At 32.2% G+C, this 23184-nt stretch overlaps 1 protein-coding gene across 1 annotated transcript in view; it reads right to left on the minus strand.

Annotated features, from left to right (window-relative positions):
* LOC114328067 (structural maintenance of chromosomes protein 2) overlaps window positions 1-23184 on the minus strand; it is a 50566-nt gene that overhangs the window by 11804 nt on the left and 15578 nt on the right. The window contains exons 9-15 of the mRNA XM_028276815.2: window positions 21511-21774; window positions 21222-21423; window positions 11220-11557; window positions 8831-9025; window positions 7690-7872; window positions 5082-5297; window positions 1116-1325 (exon numbers count right to left, since the gene is read on the minus strand). Of these exons, the coding sequence (XP_028132616.1) occupies window positions 1116-1325; window positions 5082-5297; window positions 7690-7872; window positions 8831-9025; window positions 11220-11557; window positions 21222-21423; window positions 21511-21774 (1608 nt within the window). The remainder of the gene's footprint in view (window positions 1-1115; window positions 1326-5081; window positions 5298-7689; window positions 7873-8830; window positions 9026-11219; window positions 11558-21221; window positions 21424-21510; window positions 21775-23184) is intronic.

The following is a 23184-nucleotide window of genomic DNA, read 5'->3' on the forward strand; positions in this document are numbered from 1 at the left end:
CAGATTATATTCGTAGATATATTATATAATTCGCAAATTATTTTATTTTCGATTATGGCGCCATCTATTGACAACTAGAATAAATGTTATAAATGTCACCGATGAAATGTAATCACCGACGTGCGTTTTTTTCTGTCACATACAATTTAATGCGTTAGAAAGAAATCGAAAAACTGTGACGCACTGAAAGATCCTCATGAGAATAAGCATACTATCCGATTGTCTTATATATTTCTTTATTTTCAATAAAAACCTTTATTCTTCGCAACAATAACAAGTTTTTTCAAAATAAATAAATTGGTGGGAGGGAATTTAATTCCACACTTTCCACCTTTTTAAGAGGAGTGGATGGACATCCAAATACTCCAAAATATTTATTAAGGACCACTGGAGTATTGATAACACAATTAAAGACAATTCCTTCGATCATTTATTTAATAATTGTACTGTAATGAAATAAGGGCTGATTCTAACATTGATAACTTATCGCAATTCTAAATACAGAGAGTTATACAAACTTTAATAATATTTAAAGTGCTTCGGGGGTGTAAACACAAAGAGGGTTTAGTGAAAACAATGTAATATTATGAGAATAACATAAAGACCGGTACATTTCAAACCACGTAAATTTGCACAAGAAGAGCGAAAAAACACTCACTACACTACGCGAAGGGAATGCGGGTGATATCGACCTAAAGAACTAGTTTTAACAACAAATAAAGGTTCTTTAAAAAAAACCAGTCCTTTTCGAAGCACATACATGCATTTACAAATTCTTATATAAGTTTCAAAATATAATAGTTAGATAAATTTAAAATGAAAAATAAAATAAGTTGTTTTTACAACATAAATATTACTTTGAAATACATGGCGATTCCATATACGTTTGGGTGTGTGTATATAAAACTATCATACAACCAATAGCGACATATGGCGTAAAAACATAGATCCTGACAGAAAAGATAATAAACCTTAGCAATACTTTTGAAAGAAAGATATTGGGACCGATCTACGACAATGGTATGTGGAGAATAACGTTCAACCACGGTTGTATGAACATTACAAAGAGCCCTCTCTAAGCTAATGAATTGAAATGAACGCTACAAAGTTCTCACCTGACTCTTTTTAAAATGCGATTTTAACATATTTCCTATATTTTGTGTATGTGACATGTCTAAAGCTGCGTCGACTTCGTCCAAAATATAAAGTGGGGCAGGTTTAAATAAGAGCATAGCCAGGATCAGAGATAATGCCGCAAGGGACCTCTGACCGCCACTGAGCTCAGTCAGACTATCTTTCCAGACTCCACCTAAAGAGACTTTAACCTAAAACAAAAACTCAATATTAACATAAATAATTTACATAATTTATATATAGACTAGGGCGCATCTGTAAAAATATTAGTACATTTGGACGTTGAGAGGTGACTCAAATTTTTTTGCAGAAATTGCTTGAAAATAAATCAAATAATAATATTTGAGTTATCCTCCCTCTCAAAAAGGTCCGGAACATTGTTTAAATAACTAAAATGTCAAAAATTTAAGGAAACATTCGATTTTTTCTTGGTTTTTTGATTATAACTTTAAAAGTATTCATTTCCAAGAAAAGATTTCCAAGACATAAAAGTTGCGTAATAAAATTTCCTACAATATAGAATTGGTTAAAAGTTTAAAAAATAGTCACCATAGTTGCAAAATAGCAATAATTGCGAAAAAATCATACAAAAACAAGTATTCGCATTTTACGTTTTTCAACCATTTATGCTACACTTAGGACCTTCATATTTCACCAAGAAAAAGTTTATGATACAGTAAAACAATACTGTAAATTTCATTAAGATCGGTTCAACAGATTTTGCAAAATAAATTTTGCAATCCAGCTTTCGCAAAAAAAATTCATTTTTTCAAAATGTTACAGAACTGAAAATAAAGTAGATAGCAGGTTGAATTTTTTTTTGCTTATAGGAGTATACTGTACCTTTCATTCGCAATTTGCAAAATTAATATCGATTAACTACCACGGCGTCAGGAATTTTTTTAAATTAACATTAATTATTGGTGTTACGCGCAGGACAGCGGACAGTTTGCTCTGATTGGGCATTCCTTTGATAATGATTGATACATTTTAATTTTTATTACATTTCGATATAAATAAATAAATTTGTTTATTGCACAATAAAAACACATACTCTATCTTTTGAAATAACACTTTTTTTAGCAAAAACTTTCTTTGTTCATATATTTTAACTTAGAGAATAAAAGTTTATTATTTTTAAACATATGCAATTGTTTAAACAATATTTCACAAACAATAATAAAATTAGTTTGATTTTTGTGGAATTAAAATATTAAAATACAACAAAATATAGAGTAAGAAAATAATATATTAGATAAAGATTGGAAGAAATTTTGGTGGAAATCAACTTGTGCGAATCGAACACCGCTGTCCTGCGCGTAGCACCAAAAATTAATGTTTATTTAAAAAATTTCCTGACGCCGTGGTAATTAATCGATTTTAATTTTCTAAATTGTAAATGAAAGGTACAGTACACTTCTATAAGCAAAAAAAATTCAACTTGCTATCTGCTTTATTTTCAGTCCTGCAACATTTAAAAAAAAATGAATTTTTTTTTGCGAAAGCTGGATTGCAAAATTTATTATGCAAAATCTATTAAACCGATCTTAATGGAATTTACAGTGTTCTTTTACTATATCATAAAGTTTTTTTGGGTAAAACATGAAGGTCCTAAGTGTAGCATAAATGGTTCAAAAACGTAAAATGCGAATACTTGTTTTTGTTTGGTTTTTTCGCAATTATTGCTATTTTGCAACAAAGATGACTATTTTTTAAATTTTTAACCAATTCTATATTGTAGGAAATTTAATTACGCAACTTTTATGTCAGTATAACTTTTCTCAAAAATGAATAGTTTTAAAGTTATAATCAAAAAACCAATTAAAAAATCGAATTTTTCCTTCATATTTTGACATTTTGATTATTTAAACAATGTTCCGGACCATTTTGCGTGGGAGGATAACTCAAATATTATTATTTGAGTTATTTTCAAGCAATTTCTGCAAAAAAATATGAGTCCCCTTTCAACGTCCATCTCAAAACAGATGCGCCCTGGACTAATATGACTTTATCATTTTCAAGATGATTCAACAGATTTTTGGACGTTACCAGTAACTTTTGGACCAGTACTTATTTAGGCGCGATTGGTAAAAATATTGAGAGTGAATTTTATCACGGACAGAAAAACAACAGTCTGAAGTTAGTTGCTTTCATAAGTTACATACGAGAGCAAATAAACAAAGTGTGAATAGTGTGAATAAACAAAAAAATATATTGGTGTTTTTGTTAATTCAATTATACAAAGTGAGTCTGTAATTTGGAATAAATTCAATAGCTCAAATACTAATTGTTTTTTTTAATGCTCAGACCCGTCGATTAGTATTTCAGATCGAAATTTTTTACATACAATAATAATGTATACAGGGTGTCCCAATTTAGAGATATGACGTCATCGTTGATTTTCTTAAACGGCAACACTGTCATTTTGATAGCTATTCTGATAGGGGGTGTAAAGTTATACATAATTGCAAAATAACAAAATTTTATTCCCTACCATTTATAAGATACTAAAAAGTAACAAAGTTATGTCTGTAATTTGGAATAAATTCAATAGTTCAAATACTAATTGTTTTTTTGAAAAATGTTCAGACCTGTCGATTTTTATTATATTTTTATATCAAATCGAAAATTTTTACATACAATAATTATGTATACAGGGTGTCCCAATTTAGAGATATGACGTCATCGTTAATTTTCTAAAATGGCGACACTGTCATTTTGATAGCTATTCTGATAGGGTGTTTTAAGTTATATATAACTGCAATATATCAAATTTTTATTCCCCACCATTTACAAGATACTAAAAAATAACAAAGGTATGAAAAACAAGTAATCAAATAATTGAATTTAATTATTTCAATTAAGCAAAAATTCTCATAATTTCGCCCAATTTTAAGGATATTTTAAAATATTGTCAAATAGGCAATGGGCAACATTATGAGAATTTGCTTAATTGAAATAATAAAATTCAATTATTTGATTTACTTGTTTTTCATAACTTTGTTATTTTTTAGTATCTTGTAAACGGTAGGGAATAAAATTTGATATTTTGCAGTTATGTATAACTTTACACACCCTATCAAAATAGCTATCAAAATGACAGTGTTGCCATTTAATAAAATCAACGATGACGTCATATCTCTAAATTGGGACACCCTGTATACATTAAAATTATATGTAAAAATTTTTGATTTAAAATACTAATCGGCAGGTTTGAGCATTTTTCAAAAAAAACAATTAGTATTTGAAATATTGAATTTATTCCAAATTACAGACATAAATTTGTTATGTTTTATTATCTTGTAAATGGTAGGGAATAAACATTTGATATTTTGCAGGTATGTATGTTGAACTAAACAGAAGCGAATGGAGGAAACTGGGGGAACTATGTTCAAAATTGGACGAATTAAAGGGCAAAAGAAGAAGAAAGAAGATGTTTAACTTTACACACTCTATGAAGATAGCTATCAAAATGACAGTGTTGCCATTTAAGAAAATCAACGATGACGTCATATCTCTAAATTGAGACACCCTGTATACATTAATATAGTACGCAAAACATTTCGATTTGAAATACTAATCGACAGGTCTGAGCATTTTTCAAAAAAAAAACAATTAGTATTTGAACTATTGAATTTATTCCAAATTACAGACTCACTCTGTATATACGACGCGCGACGGTGACGATATTTACTAATAATTTATTAGTAAATATATTTATTTTAAATATTAGTGGTAAAAGTGGTTTAATACACTGTTTTAAATACATTTATAGATTTGAGTTTGTATGTCGGTATGTATAATTTATTTACATTGTAAATTATAAATCATTACATTATTATCTAATAAGTATTTTTTTTCTTTCATTTTAAAAAAATTAAACTTTTTTTAATGACCCCAAAAAATATAACTTCTTTTTTAAGTAAAAAACACTTCGCAAGACTTACCTCTAAACCTTCTAAGATTGTCTTTCCTGGCGGCGGTACCAGTCTAGCGTTTGCGCCAGGAAGAAGCGTTGAAAAGATCGATCCAAAGTCCTTGGAAACTTGGTCGTATGCTAATTTTAAAGAATTCTTCTTTTGAGTATCCATCTCTTGAATGGTTTCCAAAATTTTCTTTTTATCCTGCACTACTATTTTTTCTCTCTTTCGTAGTTCGTTATACTAAAAATAAATTATCAAATAACTACAGTTAGCAAATCAGTATATAGGGTACTATGTATGATCCCAGTAGAGAATAGACCTGCTTCAGGAAGCAACCCTGCACACGGGAGCCTTGCATTGATATCAATTCCTTACTAAGAGAAATCGTGTCACACCCCTTTATGTCCTCCTCAAATCTAGTTACCTGTTTCCTATCCCTCCCAGGTGAAGGGCACCAGGGTTCATCAGTACCAGCTCAAGACGGATAGGAAGTAATGCTGGACCGGCTTGAAACTGCACAACCACAAGCATGACTGGAACAGTTCGAATGGTTGTGGTACTGCGATGGGGAAGGCAACTTGAAAACCAGTCAATTATATTTCCCAAAAATTTGACTGCGTTAACCATCAAAAGATTATAGAAATTGTGAGAACAACTATATTGGACCAAACGGCAACAATTGACATAGAGCACACAATATCCGAAGAAATATTGTCACAATTAGTATTAAATCTGAATAGGGCTTTTCATTCACAGTCATTTGTTTCGAGCTTCTGTCATATGTTGTATAATCCGTGTATATTAATATTATACACGGATTATACGACATTTGACAGAAGCTCAAAACAAATGACAATATGAAAAGCCCTATTCTGTGACGATAATATAATTTTATCGTTTAGAGTACGCCAATGAATTACGTAAAACGTGTTTTTGTACCGTCTCGGACGATATAAAAGTAGGAACGAAAAGCCTAGTTGATTAATTATTCTTGGAGTGTTGATCTAACAATAATACATATTTATAAAAATTTATAACATTGATTATAATTGATATTTATAAAATGTTGACACTAATGTGTAATTTTTTTGTCTGTGTTTATTTAAAAAACAGTTGTTTATAGAACTTTTTAGTGACGTGTTAGTATAATATATTTATGGATTACCATAGAAGACCGACATGATCAACCAAAAAAGAAGATGGATCTGGTTATTTCTTTAGCGACATTATTGGGTGTGAATCTGTCGTTTAAGTTTATGAAAATATGGGAGAGAGTAATTGATAGACGGATACGTGAAGAGACCAAAATATCCGATACTCAATTTGGCTTTATGCAGGGCAGATCAACAACAGATGCAATTTTCATTGTAAGGCAACTGATGAAAAAATACAGGAATAAAGAGACCAAACTCATATATGGTACTCATTGATCTTGAGAAAGCATATGATAGAATTCCTTGAGAGATTCTGTGGTGGGCACTCAATAAGAAAGGAGTCCCTGGCGAATATGTAAAGATTGTTAAAGATATGTATGAGGGAGTAACGACTAGTGTTAGGACAGGTGTGGGACAGACTGATAAATTTCAGGTGAAAGTAGGATTGCACCAAGGCTCGGTGCTTAGTCCTTATTTATTCTCATTAGTTTTGGACCAGATAACAGCGAAACTACAGGGTAGCATTCCATGGTGCCTACTATATGCTGATGATGTAGTGTTAATAGGAAATAGTGAAAGAGACTTAGAACAAAAACTGGAACAGTGGAGACAAGCTCTGGAGGAAAAAGGTTTAAAACTTAGTAGGACAAAAACAGAGTATCTGGAATGTTCATTTAAAGATGGAGTTACTACAAATAAAATGGCATCTGTGGATGGCGAAATGATTGTGAAAAGCAATAGTTTTAAGTACCTAGGATCGATATTACAGAGTAATGGAGAAATAGATGGAGATGCATGCTGTAGAATTAGGGCTGGATGGATGAAGTGGAAAGAAGCGAGTGGTGTGTTGTGTGACAGAAAAATTCCAATGAAGCTGAAAGGAAAATTCTATAAAACAGCCATACGACGGGCTATGATGTACGGAACTGAATGTTGGGCAGTGAAAAAGAAAGAGGAACAACGAATGCATGTGGCGGAAATGAGAATGCTTAGATGGATGAGTGGAGTGACAAAGAAGGATAAAATTAGAAATGAGTATATTAGGGGAAGTCTGGGTGTGGCACCAATTGATGCCAAAATGAGAGAGCATAGGTTAAGATGGTTTGGTCATGTTCAACGTCGAGACGTTAATCACCCAATACAAAGAATAGCTGAAGTGCAGATTCCTGGAAGGAGTAGGAGACGAAGACCAAAGAAGACCTGGGGGGAGACGATAAGGCAGGACATGTTGGTAAAGGGGATTAACATTGATATGACCCAAGATAGAACGGTGTGGAGAAATGCAATTAGGGAAGCCGACCCCGCATAGGGATAAGGCAAATGATTGATATTTAAGTGTACACTGACACTGTTCCCACAAAAATTAAAGTTATAGAAACTTTTCTGCATGGGATATCGACAAAAATGTCATACATTAATTACATTATAAATTAAAGGCAATGTTGGATGTTGAACATCAAACAATTCGTATTATGTACCTGTTTTTCTTCTTGTTCAAACATAATTTGGGCTTTTGTATTAACAACTCTGCCTAGTTTCTGTTTTTTAGAGTCGTAACTTTTAATCCTACTGTCCAGTTCATGACCTTCTTTCTTAGACATTTTCTCCGCTTTTGGTAGATTTGGATTATTACGATCAATCTTCTTCGAAAATTCTTTTTCCTAAAACAGGAAGAAAATTATCATTTTATATTATGTAAAAATTATTACAATTCAAAGTTTTGTTTTAATAAAATGAAAAATAATATCAAAAATAAAATTTTTATTGAGACCAAGTTTCTGGTTTCGCCTTCGTGGTTTCTACAGTCGGAAAAATTAAAGAATACCCATGAACGATCATATCACGCACATATTTTGGATTTGCTGCCTTTTTCTATAAATAACAAACGATAGAGATAGATTATTAAGTGTTGTCTACAAAGCAAAAACGTTATCCAAGACATACGCAGTTACATATTTATAATTGACAGAGTGAGACGGCGATACAATTGTTCAACGTAGTTATATTAATTTAGTAGAAAATTTAAACTCACACTTGACTATTTCTGTACTTCTAATGTCATTCTTAGAAAAACATTCAACATCAGTAGAGATAATGATTGTATAAACTACTATTCGAGTAATCGTGCTGGTCAACTATAATCTGACTGATTCGATTTCTGTTACTTTGACAGTGAAACTGGGTTAGGTTGTATAATCAGTTGTATTTACTTGAATAAATTCAGTTCTTTTAAGAGCTACTTTGATATTATACCCTATTCCACGAACATACGCCTGTTTTGGATTACTTCGACAACGAATATTTTACTGTGCAAAATAAGAAGAACGAAAGTAAATTGCAAATTACATTGTTGTTTATTGTAATTACATTGTTGTATGAAATTACAGATTAGTATATTTTTACGAATGTACATTTATTTGCAGATAATGTCCGGAAAATTTCAGTTTGTTTCAGTTCGTCCAGAGATAGTCATATATACTTTGAAGAAAGATAAGGAGCTTGAAACCGGTAAAGGTGTTTATGATGCTCTTTGAACGAACTGAAATATAATATGTCTCTTGATTTGGTTTTGCAGCGAAATAATTATTATAAAAACTACTAATTAAAAAAGGTACTCACCCTCTCTTTGGCGATTTTGCAGTTTTGCTCCAATTTGCCCAATTCATGGGTCCATTCTTTAATTTTAAGTTCTATATCGTTATTCGATTGCAGCAGCTTCTCTTTCTCTTTGTCTTTCTTTTGAATATCTTTATTGTTTTCAGTTATTTTTGCGTGTATTTGCTTTACTTCAGCTTGAAGTGCTTTGACCGCTTGCTGAAAAAAATTATTGTTATAATCGTTTTAGATTTCTTATAGTTATATAGTATGGGATCGGAATCTAGACCGAGCTTCACCCTTTTATACCGGATGAAACATTTTTTTATTAACACGTTCAGCGCCGGCATGCATTTTATTTTTATGAGATCTGCGGACCGGTCATTAATTTTACTTAAATTATCAAATATGGGCCTTTAAATAACCCACAATATAATTTCCATTCAAATTTAGTCAATTGTGTATTATTTATGTAGCAATAAAAGTGAGAGCCACAGATGGCTCACCCGGTTTGGAAGGCAGATGTCGTGCCAGTCTTGTCGGTACTTATTTGACTGAACAACGGCGTTGATGGTTACTTGCAATTATTGCATTACTTTACAAGTGAGTCTTGAACGCATAATTCGAGAAGTGTTATAAATAGGGCAGTATGTCTTCTTTTGAAGCAGAACAAGCTCGGATAAAAAACTATATGATGAAGTAATGTCAGATGAAGATTGTGATTTATCAGATTCAGATGATTTATCAGATGATTACGTTGCGTCTGATGAAAGTTATTCCAGTGAATGTGACATGGTGCCAAGAAAAAACATTAGGAAGGATAAATATGGTACATATGGCTGTTTTTTTTAAACGTTTTTATATACTTCGTCTTTGTCACTGTCTTCGCAAATTTTGTAATCCATTTTAAACAGAACTCTAGGCCACCTAGGCACCTGCAATTTTCAGAATAGCTCAGAACTTGCTAACAATGCAATATTTAACTGCTATTATAATGGATAAATCTTCTTCTTCTTCGTGCGACTAGGATTACTCCTGTTTGTCTACCTCTTATTCTGTTTCAGTTGTTGTTGACTGTACATTGTCTTTCCACCTATTCGGCGGCCTTCCAACGGGTCTTCTGCTATACGGCTTGTTGTTTTTACAGATGTTCGCTAATCTATATGGTTCCATTCGGTTTACATGTTCGTTCTAGTTTTTCATTATGGATAAATCGATTTTTTTACTTTCAAACTATTTTAAAAATGTGACTAATGCAATGACATTTGGATTACATTTTGAAGTATGTCAACAAATCGATAATTACAAATTGATGGTGGCCCAGTGGTAGAGCATTAGACTGCAGATCGAAAGGTCCCGAGTTCCAAACCCGGCTGTTGCGTATCTTTTTTAAATTTTTTAAATAAATAATTAAAAGTTCATATTTTATAAGTTAATTATTATATATAAATACATATTATATATACCATTTTAAATATTTTTATGAGTTTAAATCCGCTAGAGCAAATATGCCTCTAAAATAGTCGATTACAAAATTCTTTTTCGGATTATCGGATATTTCAGTTTTTTCACGTATCTGTCTATCAATTACTCTCTCCCATAATTTCAGGGTGTGGCTAAGTAGTTTTATAGCCCTGTAGTTTGTACATTTTTGTATATCTCCCTTGTTTTTGTAAACAGGTACTAATATACTGCTTCTCCATTCGTCTGGCATATGTCCAACTTCCATAATTCTATTAAATAGACCTGCTAGTCAACTTGTTCCTGTCTCTCCAAATGCTCTCCATACTTCCTCAGGAATATCAACTGGTCCAACTGCTTTTCCTTTCTTTATTTTTTGAAGAACTTGAGACACTGCCTCGTTTGTTATTTTGGTGACCATTGCTGCTACTGCCTCCGTTAACTCCACAGGCTGTCTGTCAAATTCTTCATTTAATAAACTGTCAAAGTACCTACTTTCTCCATCTCTTTTTGACATTCTTTTCGTGAATAAATATTTTATTATTTTCATCTCGGATACATCTAATCTGATTAAAATCCTTTGCTTTCTTTTCTCTCTGTTTGGCTATTTCATATATCTTTGTTTCGCCCTCTCTGGTATCAAGTTGATCGTATAGGTTTGAATACACAGCACCACTTGATTTTTTGTGGTCCTCTCCGATATTTTTGTTTAGGTTCGCTTCTTACTTCGATGTCCAGAACAAGCAGCTTATGCTGTTGGCTTACTGTCTCACTGACTATTACCTTGCAGTCCTTGCATTCGTTGTGTAAGTATATGTAATAATATAACAGTGTAATGTTTCATAATTATTAAAGTGCTTGTTGAAAATGGCAAATAGCCGAAACGTTTAAGCAATATTAAGTGTTTTATTTATGACAAGGAATATAATATTTATAATATAATAATGATTACCTTTAGTTCTGAAACTCCACCGACCATTTCGTCATATTGACCCTGGAGTTCAGCAATAGTTTGCTTGCAAACTTCTATTTGATCTTTAACAGTATCCAAACCAGTTCGTAATTCAGAAATTTCCAAATTCAACGTTTCATAGTCTTGTTCGCGCTTCTTCCATTCGTTTCTACTCTTCTCTGCCTTTGTTTTCATTTTTTTCATTTCCGTCTCGGCTTCTTTGAGTTGTTTTTCACGGTAACCTTTGGCGTCTTTCATCTTTGCTTCTAATTCTTTAGCCTTTTTATTGGCTTGTGTCTCAATTTCTTTGCAGGTCTTCACTTTTTCTTTTAAGGTTTCTGAAAATAAACGAAAGAGTTATTTAATCTAAAATCAATGGGAAAATCCCAATAGTTGGCTGTATACCATAGTTTAAAAAACTCATACAGAAGTAAAAACTTCAAGTTGTATACTGGTATAAAATCGTTTATTAAAAAAACTTCATAAAATGTCGTGCAAAACGTTTTCGTTCTAATTCAGAACACTGCACTGAAGATGTTCTGAATTAGAACGAAAACGTTTTGAAAAAACAGTAAAATCCTTTATAAAAGGTATATTTAAAATCCCTCAAAAGGGCTACATCAAATCACAACATAACTAGTTTTCGATTGGTTTACCAGTCATCATCAGTGCTTACCTAAAATGAATATAACCCGGTAAAATAATGCAAAGATATTGAAATTTTAACTACGGTTAAGAAGAGTTATAGGTTATACTCACGTGCAATGTACATGCTAACCACCAAGATATTATTTAACAGAAATATGTGGGTCAAAGCCAAGTATGGTTCTTTTCATGAGCATTTTTCAGTGCGTCACAAATGATAGAAAAAAAGGTTAGTCCGTGATAAATACACATTTATGACATTTATTCTAACATGACATTTTAGTTAAATCTGACAGTTGTCACATTTTATTTGCAATTTGGTATAAAAACAAATCAATTGTGTTTATTGCATTTACAGAATGGTATTTTCTTTGATTTGTATAGTCTTATAAATTGTACAGATTAATTTTTTTTTATATAGAATAATATAATATTATTTAATATTATATTATTAGCACCATCTATTGACAACTAGATTAAATGTTATAAATGTCACCGACGAAATGACCCGTGTTGAGCTGGCCCCCCCCACTTGCAAAAATTAAAAAACAAATAGCTCTGATTTATGAGCTATTTATGAGCTCTCATATTCCGCAAACTAAAAATTTTGAGCTCGTTCCACTGAGCAGGAATTTAATACCCTAGTGGGGGGGGCTGAGTCAGCCCCCCCCACTACTTAAAAATAGGAATATTGAATCGGTTTTTGCGGCAGAATTACGAGCTATTTATGAGCTCTTGAAATTATATACTTTCGATTTTTGAGCTCATCCCCTTCACCCCCAAACAACCCTTTAATTGATTTAACTTAAGAGAAAGATGCTGAGAAAACTTAAAATATATCGTATTGCGGATATAATTCATATAGCTTATATACTCTAAGAATAAACTATTAAATCAAGAGCATTTCGATTATTGAGCTACAACCCCTTCGCAAGAAAACCACCCTATCTTCCCGGCTTAAGAGAAAGTTGTACTTAAAATGCATTAAACTAATTATTTGGCGTCTACATATCATTTAATAATTTATAAGCTTCCAAATTACGCGCATTTAGATCAGTAAATTGCAATTTATTTTGTATAGTGCAGTCACTGAAGGTAAAAATCAACGATTACCTTCAATTTCGGTGAACCTTCATCGATTTTCACGAAAATTGGTCAGTAGTTAGAGGATACGTCAAGAAACAAAGGTGACATGGTACCACCTTGCGCCTTTACCCTGAGGGTGGATACCGCCCCTTCTCGGGGGTGAAAATTATTTTATAAAAAATAAATGCACAAATCAATAAAAGAACAAATTAAAAGCAAAATTTATTATATAAAGTTAATAAAATAAGTCAATACTTTTTAAGTTATTAAAGATCAAAGATTTTAATTATTTGTGAAAAAATGCATGTTTTGAAGAGGTTTTTGTAAATCACTAAAAAACTTTAAGTTTTTACAAAAAAGTTAATAGTAGTAAAATACGTATAGCTTATATTCTAAGAATAAACTCTTAAATCACGCGTCTTTCGATTATAGAGCTACAACCCCTTCGCAAGAAAACGACCCCATATTCCCGGCTTAAGAGAGAGTTGTTCTTAAAATAATTTAAATTAATTATTTGGCGACTACATATCGTATAAGAGCTTGCAAAATATACGCATCTCAATTATTGAATTGCCATTTTCTTTCTATAGTGCAGTCACTGAAGGTAAAAATCAACTATTACCTTCGATTTCGGTAAATCGCCATTTATTTTCACGAATTGACAATAACAACTTGGGGTTTTAGCCTGGGGTATATGTCACCCCTTTCTGGGGAGTGAAAATTACTTTATTAAAAATAACCCCACAAATCGAGAAGGGACAAATTGTAAGCAAAATTTGTTATATAATGTGATTAAAATAAATCAATACTTTTTAGTTATTAAAGATCAAATATTTTAATTTTTGGAAAGAAAATGCATGCTTTAGAGCGATTTTTCATAAATGACTCAAAAACTGTAAGTTTTTACAAAAAAGTTTTCATCACTAAAATTGAAGCTAATAAAAAATATAATAAATTGCTTACTTGAAAAACCCTTTAATGTTAATTTAAAGTAAGTTATTGGTAATTAAATGTATATTTTTTCCGCGACTGTTCAAATCTAAGGGTTCAAGCTTAAATAACGGGAAAGAGATGCATTTTATAACACTTAGGTACTAAATACTTGTCAAAGTACTTAGAAATACCTATGAAAAATAAGATCCAGAAAAAGTTGATAGTATCAAAATCCGCTCACCAATTTTCGTGAAAATGAATGGAGATTTACCGAAATCGAAGGTCATAGTTGATTTTTACCTTCAGTGACTGCACTATAGAAAGAAAATGGCAATTCAATAATTGAGATGCGTATATTTTGCGAGCTCATAAATTATTAAACAATATATAGTCGACAAATAATTAATTTAAATTATTTTAAGTACAACCCTGTCTTAAGCCGGGAATATGGGATGGTTTTCTTGCGAAGGGGTTGTAATTCAATAATCGAAAGGCGCGTGATTTTAGAGTTTATTCTTAGAATATAAGCTTTAAACTACTATTAACTTTTTTGTAAAAACTTAAAGTTTTTCAGTGATTTACAAAAAACCTCTTCAAAACATGCATTTTTTTCACAAATAATTAAAATCTTTGATCTTTAATAACTTAAAAAGTATTTACTTATTTTATTAACTTTATATAATAAATTTTGCTTTTAATTTGTTCTTTTATTGATTTGTGCAGTTATTTTTTATAAAATAATTTTCACCCCCGAGAAGGGGCGGTATCCACCCTCAGGGTAAAGGCGCAAGGTGGTATCATGTCATCTTTGTTTCTTGACGTATCCTCTAACCACTGACCAATTTTCGTGAAAATCGATGAAGGTTCACCGAAATTGAAGGTAATCGTTTATGTTTACCTTCAGTGACTGCACTATACAAAATAAATTGCAATTTACTGATCTAAATGCGCGTAATTTGGAAGCTTATAAATTATTAAATGATATGTAGTCGCCAAATAATTAGTTTAACGCATTTTAATTACAACTTTCTCTTAAGCCGGGAAGATAGGGTGGTTTTCTGGCGAAGGGGTTGTAGCTCAATAATCGAAATGCTCTTGATTTAATAGTGTATTCTTAGAGTATATAAGCTATAGGAATTATATTCGCAATACGATATATTTTAAGTTTTCTCAGCATCTTTCTCTTAAGTTAAATCAATTAAAGGGTTGTTTGGGGGTGAAGGGGATGAGCTCAAAAATCGAAACTATATAATTTCAAGAGCTCATAAATAGCTCGTAATTCTGCCGCAAAAACCGATTCAATATTCCTATTTTTAAGTAGTGGGGGGGGGCTGACTCAGCCCCCCCCACTAGGGTATTAAATTCCTGCTCAGTGGAACGAGCTCAAAATTTTTAGTTTGCGGAATATGAGAGCTCATAAATAGCTCATAAATCAGGGCTATTTGCTTTTTAATTTTTGCAAGTGGGGGGGGCCAGCTCAACACGGGTGACGAAATGTAATCAGCGACGTGCGTTTTTTTCTGTCACATACAATTTAATGCGTTAAGAGAGAAATCGAAAAACTGTGACGCACTGAAAAATGCTCGTGAAAAGAACCATAAAAGTAGTCCGTCAAGGAAACATTGGTTTAAAATGCTACATTAAGTGTGGATGTTTAAAATATTTTGCTAATCTGCCCCAGGTAACATCTGAGCTGTGGATTTGACTTGTTCACATGGTGAAAGTATGACAGCAAGTGACAATGAAATGGATAGAGACCTCCGAACGATGACAAGACAGAAATGACAGTTCCACAGGAAGTTGAAAATTAACCTGTCATATTTAAAGACTATGGTGTACAGCTTGTTAAAATTAGAAATGATGTAACAACACACTCCACTGTGAAAATTATCATTTAAAATTCATTAAACTAGTTGTTGTAGTTAAAAATGTATTCACGTATACTGTAAGTGGAGTTAGTTAGGCAAACCACATTACACAAATGTTTTGTATTCGAGAACTAAATTCAGTAATCAAATCTTATTATCAAGAGATCTAAGATTTAAAAAAGCAATTTTGTGTTGATTTAATGTTATCGAATTTATTAACCATAGTCTTTAAATATGACAGGTTAATTTTCAACTTCATGTCGAACTGTCATTTCTGTCTTGTCATCGTTCGGAGGTCTCTATCCATTTCATTGTCACTTGCTGTCATACTTCACCATGTGAACAAGTCAAATCCACAGCTTAGATGTTACCTGGGCCAGATTAGCAAAATATTTTAGGTCTCTATCCATTTCAGTGTCACTTGCTGTCATACTTCACCATGTGAACAAGTCAAATCCACAGCTTAGATGTTACCTGGGGTAGATTAGCAAAATATTTTAAACATCCACACTTAATGTAGCATTTTAAACCAATGTTTCTTTGACGGACTACTTTTACTGGGCTTTACACACATATTTTTGTTAAATAATATCTTGGTGCTTAGCATGTACATTGCAGGTGAGTATAACCTATAACTCTTCTTAATCGTAGTTAAAATTTCAATATCTTTGCATTATTTTACCAGGTTATATTCATTTTAGGTAAGCACTGATGATGACTGGTAAACCAGTTGAAAACTAGTTATGTTGTGATTTTGATGCAGCCCTTTTGAGGGATTTTAAATATACCTTTTATAAAGGATTTTACTGCTTTTTGTATTACATGGTATACAGCCAACTACAGGAAAACTTTTTCCTTGTGGAAAACGTTTTGCACGACCTTTTATGAAGTTTTTTAATAAACGATTGGAAGAGCAAGAAGATATCCGCTGACAGAACTGAAACAAATACGGATGTGTAATAAGGAATTCAGAGAAAAATGAGGGAATTCAAGAAGAACAAAAACACGACTAGACTAACTAAACAAAACAAAGAAAATCAAACACAGTTTGGAAAGCAAGATGCAACTTCATTGACAAAATAAGAAACTAATAATACACCCGGAAATATACAACAACACTGTTTTCCATTGACATATTGGATCTAAAGGATATATAAGAGAGTAATAAGACCTGTGCTCATGTGTGGGTGTGAGACATGGACGCTGATAAAGGAAATGGAATGGAAACTCCAATGTTTTGAGAGAAAAATCCTCAGAAGAATCTTTGGACCTTATCATGACCCGAATACTAACCAATACCGAATGAAAAGCCGAGGTCAAACAGATGTATAGGGCTAGCGGCATAGTCCAAGAGACAATGGGGCAGGCCACATCCAAGAATTCCCTTTAGTGCAGTCATTTTGAGGCTTTTTAGCTCAGAAATTTTTTACTATGAACCGATTTACATGAAATTTTGGAATTAGGCTTATCCTACCCTTAACTTCAAAAGTGATATTGACCCGAACTCCGTTTTCACCCTGGGGGTGATTGCCACCCCTTATCGGTTAAGGACTTTTTTTTCAAAATAACCTCAGATATCCATGGAAGACCTAATTTTAAGTAAAAAATGTTGTATAAAGTTTTTTCAAAAACCCAATACTTTTCAAGTTATTGGCAATTGAAAATTCGGAATTTTCTGACGATTTTCAACAGTTTTTTGCAAATATCTCCAAAAATATGCGTTTTAACGATAATATTATACTTAACAAAATTGTAGCAAGTAAAAAAATGAACAAACTGAAATGATAAAATTTAATCGATGTAGTCAAAGTCAATGCCATCTAGCGGAGAGCGAATAAATTTTATGCATGCTAATGAGAAAGGATTTTATAGTGCTTAAAATAAGCTTTAAAATTAGTACTGTTAAAAGTCTTTTGTACGTAAAATGAGTGAGCAGTAATGAAAAAAAGGAGGAACATCTAATGGTTTTTTTTTTAAATCAATGTATTTCATAAGTGCCATTTCCACCAAAATTAAAATTAATCGTATTGCGTCTAGAATCAACTTTAGTATAAAGAGTTTGATGGATTCTAGCAGTTTCGCTGCTTTGCAACAAATATATTTTGAAAAAAGCACGATTTTAAGAAAAAATTTTTTTTCGAATTTTTAAAAAAGCCACCTTCTTTTCATAATATCTCAAAAATAATGAAAGATACGTAAAAAAGTGTAATAACAAAAAAATAGGTTTTTTTGACAAAAATCTTGGTTTATTTGTTTTTCCTATTACACAAAAATTGCAAAAGATATGACTGATTAAAGAGCGCGCGGTAGCGCAACCACAATCTTTCTCGAGCCCTTTGACCGTTCACCGTTTCAAAATAAAAGGTTTTTCACTACATATTATAATGAAAAAAGTTGTAGCTCTTTTAATTAGCTTCAAAATGGTTTTTTATAAGTTATGATAGCTTCAAGTAGTTATGGCCCAAAAACTAAATCATACATATTCAATGTTTGAATTTAGGGGTAGTTTTAAGGGTTAAAGAACTTTGAGCATATGATTTTTCAGCATAGCTTTTTCGAGAACGTGGAACGATATTTAAATCCTTTTTAGTTTATCAAAAGAAATTTTTTATACAATTTTTAATCGAGGGGTTGATTTTAAGGGTTGAAATTAAATAATTAAGATAGAGAACGTAAAATACTATTTACTCTAAGCTTTCTTGTCAAACCAAATTAATTTTTTATAAATTTTTTCTATTTCGGGATTATTTTTAAGGCTTGAAAGGGGGTTAACAATATGATAATTAAGATAGAGAACGTAAAATAGCATTTACTCTATATTTAAATCTTTTTATGCCATACTAAATTAATTTTTTGTAAACTTTTTCGATTTAGGGGTTTTTTACAAGGGTTGTACGGTTTTCACGGGGATGACAATGGGTTTAACATGAGGTTATTGTGTTAGAAAACACTTCACAATGTCACTCTTTATTATTAAACACGTTTTCTGGCGATAAAATGGCTCAATGTCAATTTTTCCATTAAGGGGTTGTTTTCACCCCTTAAAAATAAAAAACGGAGTTCGGGTAAATATCACTTTTGAAGTTTGGGGAAAGATAAGTCTAATTCCAAAATCTCATGTAAATCGGTTCATAGTAAAAAATTTCGGAGGTAAAAACCCATTTTACGCTTCAATGACTGCACTACTTATGGCAATTACAAATGCGATGGAGAGATAACATATGGTTAGATTTAAGAACGAAATGATAAAGACAGGAGGAAAAAGACTACACAAGGAGATACATAACCTGATAAAAAGTATATGGGAAACAGAAAGAATGCCAGGAGAATGGACCAGGGCAAGGATATGCCCCATACATAAAAAAGGTGATAAAATGAGATGTGAAAATTATAGAGGTATCGCGTTGCTAGAAGTCGTGTACAAAATATTGACAAACATCTTAAGAAAAAAGCTGAATCAATACACGGAAAAGATATTGGGCGAATATCAGGCAGGATTCAGAAGTAATAGGTCGACGACAGACCAAATATTTGCGTTAAAAGAAATCCAAACTACGTGCTACGAACATAAAATAGCAGTATACGTCCTGTTCGTCGACTTTAAACAGGCCTATGATACGGTAAAGCGGCAACAGATGTACGCACTAATGAAAGAAATGGGCATACCAAGTAAAATCGTCAGGATGGTAAAGATGACTATGGATAACTCCACAAACGAAATAGCATGGAAGGGACATAAATCAAATAATTTTGAAACAAAGGAAGGATTAAGACAAGGAGACCCACTATCAACGACTCTTTTTAATGTAATACTGAAAGGAATAATCAGGAAAAGTAAAATAAGCACACAGGAAACGATTTTTAAAAATGGCCACCAATGTATTGCATTCGCAGATGATCTAACATTATTATCGACAAGTAAGAAAGAGCTAACAAAATTAATGAGCAATATAATAAAACAAGCCAAACCTTTTGGTCTTCTCATAAATAAGGAAAAGACAAAATACATGATAATGGGAGAAACAGATAAAGAAAATGAAGACAATTTCACATTGGAGATAGAAGGAGAAAATGTATGCGCATTTAAAAGTTTCAGAATTTACATACCTGGGTGTAAAAGTAGATGAAAAGGGACATGGGGAAGGGGAAATAAAAGCAAGAATAGCAAAAGCAAACAAAAAGTATGGAGCATTGCGTCCATTAATGAAATCCAAAGATGTGTCAAGAAAAACAAAAATAAGAATCTACAAAACAGTTATCAGACCTACAGCTACATATGCATGTGAAACATGGGTGCTTAAAAAATCAGAAATAGACCTTTTAGAAAGATGGGAGAGGAAAATACAACGAGCAATATATGGAGGCGTGAAAATAGACGGTCAATGGAGAAGAAGAAATAATAAGGAACTTGAAGAACTATATAATGAACCAAAAATAACGACGGCAATCAAAGCACAGAGAATCCGATACTTAGGACACATAGAAAGAATGGGAAAGGCGAGAATGCCAAAAATGGTTCTATTACGTAAGCCAATACAAAAAAGAAGAATAGGAAGACCAAGAAGGAGATGGAAGGACAGCGTATATGAAGACTTAAAACAAAGTAATATTGTAAACTGGAAAGAAAAAGCTTTGGACAGAAAACAATGGAAGGAAGTGGTGAAGAAATGTATGGAAAGACTATAATGTTAAGTGTAGTATTAAGTGTTTTATACAAACAAATGTAATATTGTATATATTGTAGTAGTATAGGATATAGCATTATATATAAATATGTAATAGTAATTGTAAGGAAAAATTAAATCTTTCAGCCCTAGGCCTTCACGGCCTGTTGAGCTTAATAAATAAATAATAAATATAGATTTAAGAACAATTGGGCTACCCCCCCCCAACTATTATGGACGACCGTTAAGGTACGTATGCATACGTGGGTGCTCCGTGCTCGGTGTAATTGTTCAAATGGATACGGCATGCGCTCCCCTACATAAACCGCAAACCTGTTGAGCGAAGAGGGTGAGCGCCGAGACGGGAGCACCAATGGATTCACTATGTGTAGCTGCTACACCGAGCACGGAGCACCCATGTATGGATATGTACTTTTAGAGAAGGCAATGAGTTGTACAGTCAACCAAGACCCACCCCGTGTTGTAGAGCTACGAGAAGAAGAAGAATATTGGATCTAAATAAAAAATGAATATTTTATCTATTCTTTAGCTATGATGTGATGGAGCATCGAGTTCTATAATATAATTTTTAAATACTACTGTTGTCCAATGGGAATAAGTTTATATCTGTAGGTTAGTTTTAATTCTACAAATTCAAAACAAATATTCATTAAAATTAATAAAAAAAATCATAAATTTTGGAAGATTTAATATTACCGCCCCTTTTATATTGTGTTTTTACATATCCAATGTAAAAATAGAATGAATATGTCTACAATATAAATACAAAGAAAATGTCTACTAACCTATTTGAACCTGTAGATTATTAATCTCTTCTTGCTCTCTATGATGAGTAGTTCTTTGTAGTTTTTGTTGCACAAAATTCAATTCATGCTGAGCCATATCCAATTTATGTTTTAGAGAGTTATACTTTTCTTGTTGACCACTCAACTGTTGAATAAGCGCATTGATTTTTTCTAATTCTCTCTCTTTTGTAGCAAGTAGGCCCTACACAACAAAAAAATGTATTAGAGGTATTTAGGCAGTACAAAAAATCTCACATTAGTGTTAAAAATTATGGATCAACTGTATTACCTCTTTTTTCTGCGCCTCCCAGAGCTGCAAAAACATACTGCCTCCTTTTATTGGAGCACCACCGCTAAGAGTACCAGATGGATCCGTAACATCACCATCTAGAGTGACACACTTTCTCCTGATTTTGTCGTGGAAAGAGATCTGCTTGGCAATACTTAAATCTCTACAGATAAAAACATTACCGAAAACGAATTCCATTGCGCTCTGGAGTTCTCTGTCATACTCTATTAGTGACATGGCTGGTTTACAATTCTCAGCACCAACCTGAAATATGAAATATATTTTATGATCAACAACTTATGTGAAAGATCATGAAAACTAATCTAACTAGAGAAAAGATGAGAACAATGTTCCACATGATTCATCAGTTCTTTCTACTCAATTTTGCCATTCAGATAAGAACAAAGTATATTCTCGATTAAACATTATAATATCTAACGAAAGTTTTACTTTTAATATTAACAATATTAAAAATAAAACTTTATCAGAACTAATCTTATGGTTACACCATTCGTGACTTCTAAAAATTTGCAAGCCAACGAATCTACGGAGCAAAGAAGGCCGAGGGAGATCTATAGGTCGCATCTCACTTCCAGCCTGTCCAGCACGGTAAAATTCCAACAAAGATTAGTTCCCAATACTCAGAATACAAGTAGAACTAATAAAAATCATAAATAATCATTTCGCTGTGAATCGAAACAAGAGCCGTGCAGTGGCGGCTCGTGACCTCAGTATATGGGTAGGCGACACATATAGTATATAATATAATATGTACATACCTATATAGGTACAGGGTGTTTGGTAAAGAATAGGCCATAGCTTAACCTTACATTCCTGAGCTTAAAATTGGTCGATTTAAGCTAACTTACCTTAGTACCAAAGTTGATAATAACCGAAATACAGGGTGTCAAACTTAAACTTTTATTTTATTTATTCTTGAATATTTCCTGACAGACATGGGATAAACAACACGAAATTTGGTAAGCGGGGGTTTTTTGGGATGAGAAATCTAAATTTGCCACCAAAAATGATGTATTGCCCAGAGGGCGCTACATACGTCTTTCAGCGCTCATTTAATACGTTCAATTTTTTTTATCTCCCACTCCACATACTTTTTGAATGAACATTTTTATTCTCTTAATATTTTTACTTAAAAAAGGTATACTACATTCATCTCGCTAAGCTTAACTGTTTTCGAGATAAACGCATTTTAAGTCTGTGATACAACATAATTATTTTTGCATATCATTGTAGTTAGACCCGAAAAATAAACTTGAAACCATAATAATTGTGCCAGTTCTCATATTTATGTCATTGCATCGTAAATTTGATTTGAAGAAATTTGAGATACATTTTTGTAAATTTTTATGATTTTAAGTTATTTTTCGGGTGTAACTACAATGATATTATGCAAAAAATTATGTTGCCTCGCAGATTTAAATTGCGTTTATCTCGAAAACGGTTGAGTTTAGCGAGATTAATGTAGCATACCTTTTTTAAGTAAAAATATTAACAGAATAAAATTTTTGGTTTAAAAAGTATGTAGAGTGGGTAATAAAAAAATTGAACCTATTAAATGAGCGCTAAAAGGCGTATGTGGCGCCCTCTGGATAATACATCATTTTTGGTGTCGAATTTAGATTTCTCGTCCCAAAAAATCCCCGCTTACCAAAT

This window comes from Diabrotica virgifera, chromosome 7 (assembly GCF_917563875.1).
Source record: "Diabrotica virgifera virgifera chromosome 7, PGI_DIABVI_V3a".
Lineage (NCBI taxonomy): Eukaryota > Metazoa > Arthropoda > Insecta > Coleoptera > Chrysomelidae > Diabrotica > Diabrotica virgifera.